Below are 1,448 nucleotides of genomic sequence, written 5' to 3' on the forward strand. Positions count from 1 at the left end.
CGGAAAGAAGGAGTAATGGGAAAAGAGAAAGAGAGATAATATCGCATTAACAATGAAATACGATACACCTCAACCTGCTTTCCCGGCAATCGGCAGGCCAGGTGATCTACCCCGGGAAGGTGAGCAACGCCAACTGCTTCCGCGTCGGCAACATCGGCCACCTCTTCCCTGACGACATGAGGACCTTCTTGGAACACCTGGAGGTCGTCATGAGAGAAATGGGCCTGCCGGTGCCTCTTCCATAGTCGGCCGGTGCCCATCTCCAAACCCTACCAGCGTCCCTCCCATACTCGACCCTCGCCATCTTCAAAACCGCCTCCATATCCAAGCCACTGCCATTTTCCAGTCCCTGTGTTAGTCATTCTGACACGCTGATACCTATCATGTCTTCCTTACTTGCCATGCATTTGACACTTCAAAGACTTCCCTGAAAACATTAGTTTGCGAAGGGGGTCAAAATGTTCCTTTATTTTCAATTATCAATAATTAAACCACTTTTGCTGAAAAGGTAGTTTCTGTTGTTCATTCTACCGGCGTTTTCAGTTTAATGACAATAAAAAATACTTTCTGACGTGTATTTATTTGGATATACCATGCCATTTATGTATTCGTTGACTTATTCATTTATTCTACGATTCTGAATTAGAAGATTGGTTAAAAGCAAACTCGAATAAGCCTTTTGAGTTATCTCATCCAAAATAGCAGTTCCCAAACTATGCCACCCCTACAACAACAACGCTCTATCCGTCCCTCGCCCCCACCATCACACTTACACACGCAAACGCAATTACACAGGCCCTCCCTACTGCAGATCTAACACTGTGGACTATTTCGCAACAAAGACCTAAATTAGCATACCAGTCTTTTCAATCGTATGGGAGGAGATTTGCGTGACCTTTATACTGCATGATTTTCAATGAATGGGTGTGTTTCCTGCACGGTATCACCTTTTAACAATATCAGACTGAAAAGTATTAACCATATTTGATTTCAGTGTTCACTAATCAGTCTTTTGAGTGTTTTTATATTCTACCCATACGATTTTATTCCACTGACACATTGAGTGTAAGTTAGCCTTTATTTACACTTTTATACTAAATAAAAAGGTAAACATAGTCAGAATAAGACCGAACACATCAGTGGTATGCAGGGCTGTGTCACGCTTCATCGGTTGTCGCAGTCCCAGATAGAATGGCAGTTATTAATACTGTATTTTGTTTTATTTTTCATGTTTTTAATTATTTTAATAATTTATCTGCAATTATATGTATATTTGAAGCTCGTGTTTTCTCTCCCTTAGACCTATTCTTAATGTTCATGTTCTTACTCTTATTCGGCATCGTCTTCGTTTCTTCTATTTTCTTTTCTTAATGAATGTTACTTATTATTTACTTTCTTTCATTTATCTTTATCAACTATATACTTGCAGTGATAAAAAAAACATCATT

At 39.5% G+C, this 1,448-nt stretch overlaps 1 protein-coding gene across 1 annotated transcript in view; it reads left to right on the top strand.

Annotated features, from left to right (window-relative positions):
- The window catches only part of LOC119591468 (2-aminoethylphosphonate--pyruvate transaminase-like), a 5,768-nt gene extending 5,197 nt beyond the window's left edge, over positions 1–571 (top strand). The window contains exon 9 of the mRNA XM_037940208.1: positions 97–571. Within this exon, the coding sequence (XP_037796136.1) occupies positions 97–245 (149 nt within the window). The 3' untranslated portion in view covers positions 246–571. The remainder of the gene's footprint in view (positions 1–96) is intronic.
- Positions 572–1,448: the final 877 nt, after the last annotated feature.

This window comes from Penaeus monodon, chromosome 28, assembly GCF_015228065.2.
Source record: "Penaeus monodon isolate SGIC_2016 chromosome 28, NSTDA_Pmon_1, whole genome shotgun sequence".
NCBI lineage: Eukaryota > Metazoa > Arthropoda > Malacostraca > Decapoda > Penaeidae > Penaeus > Penaeus monodon.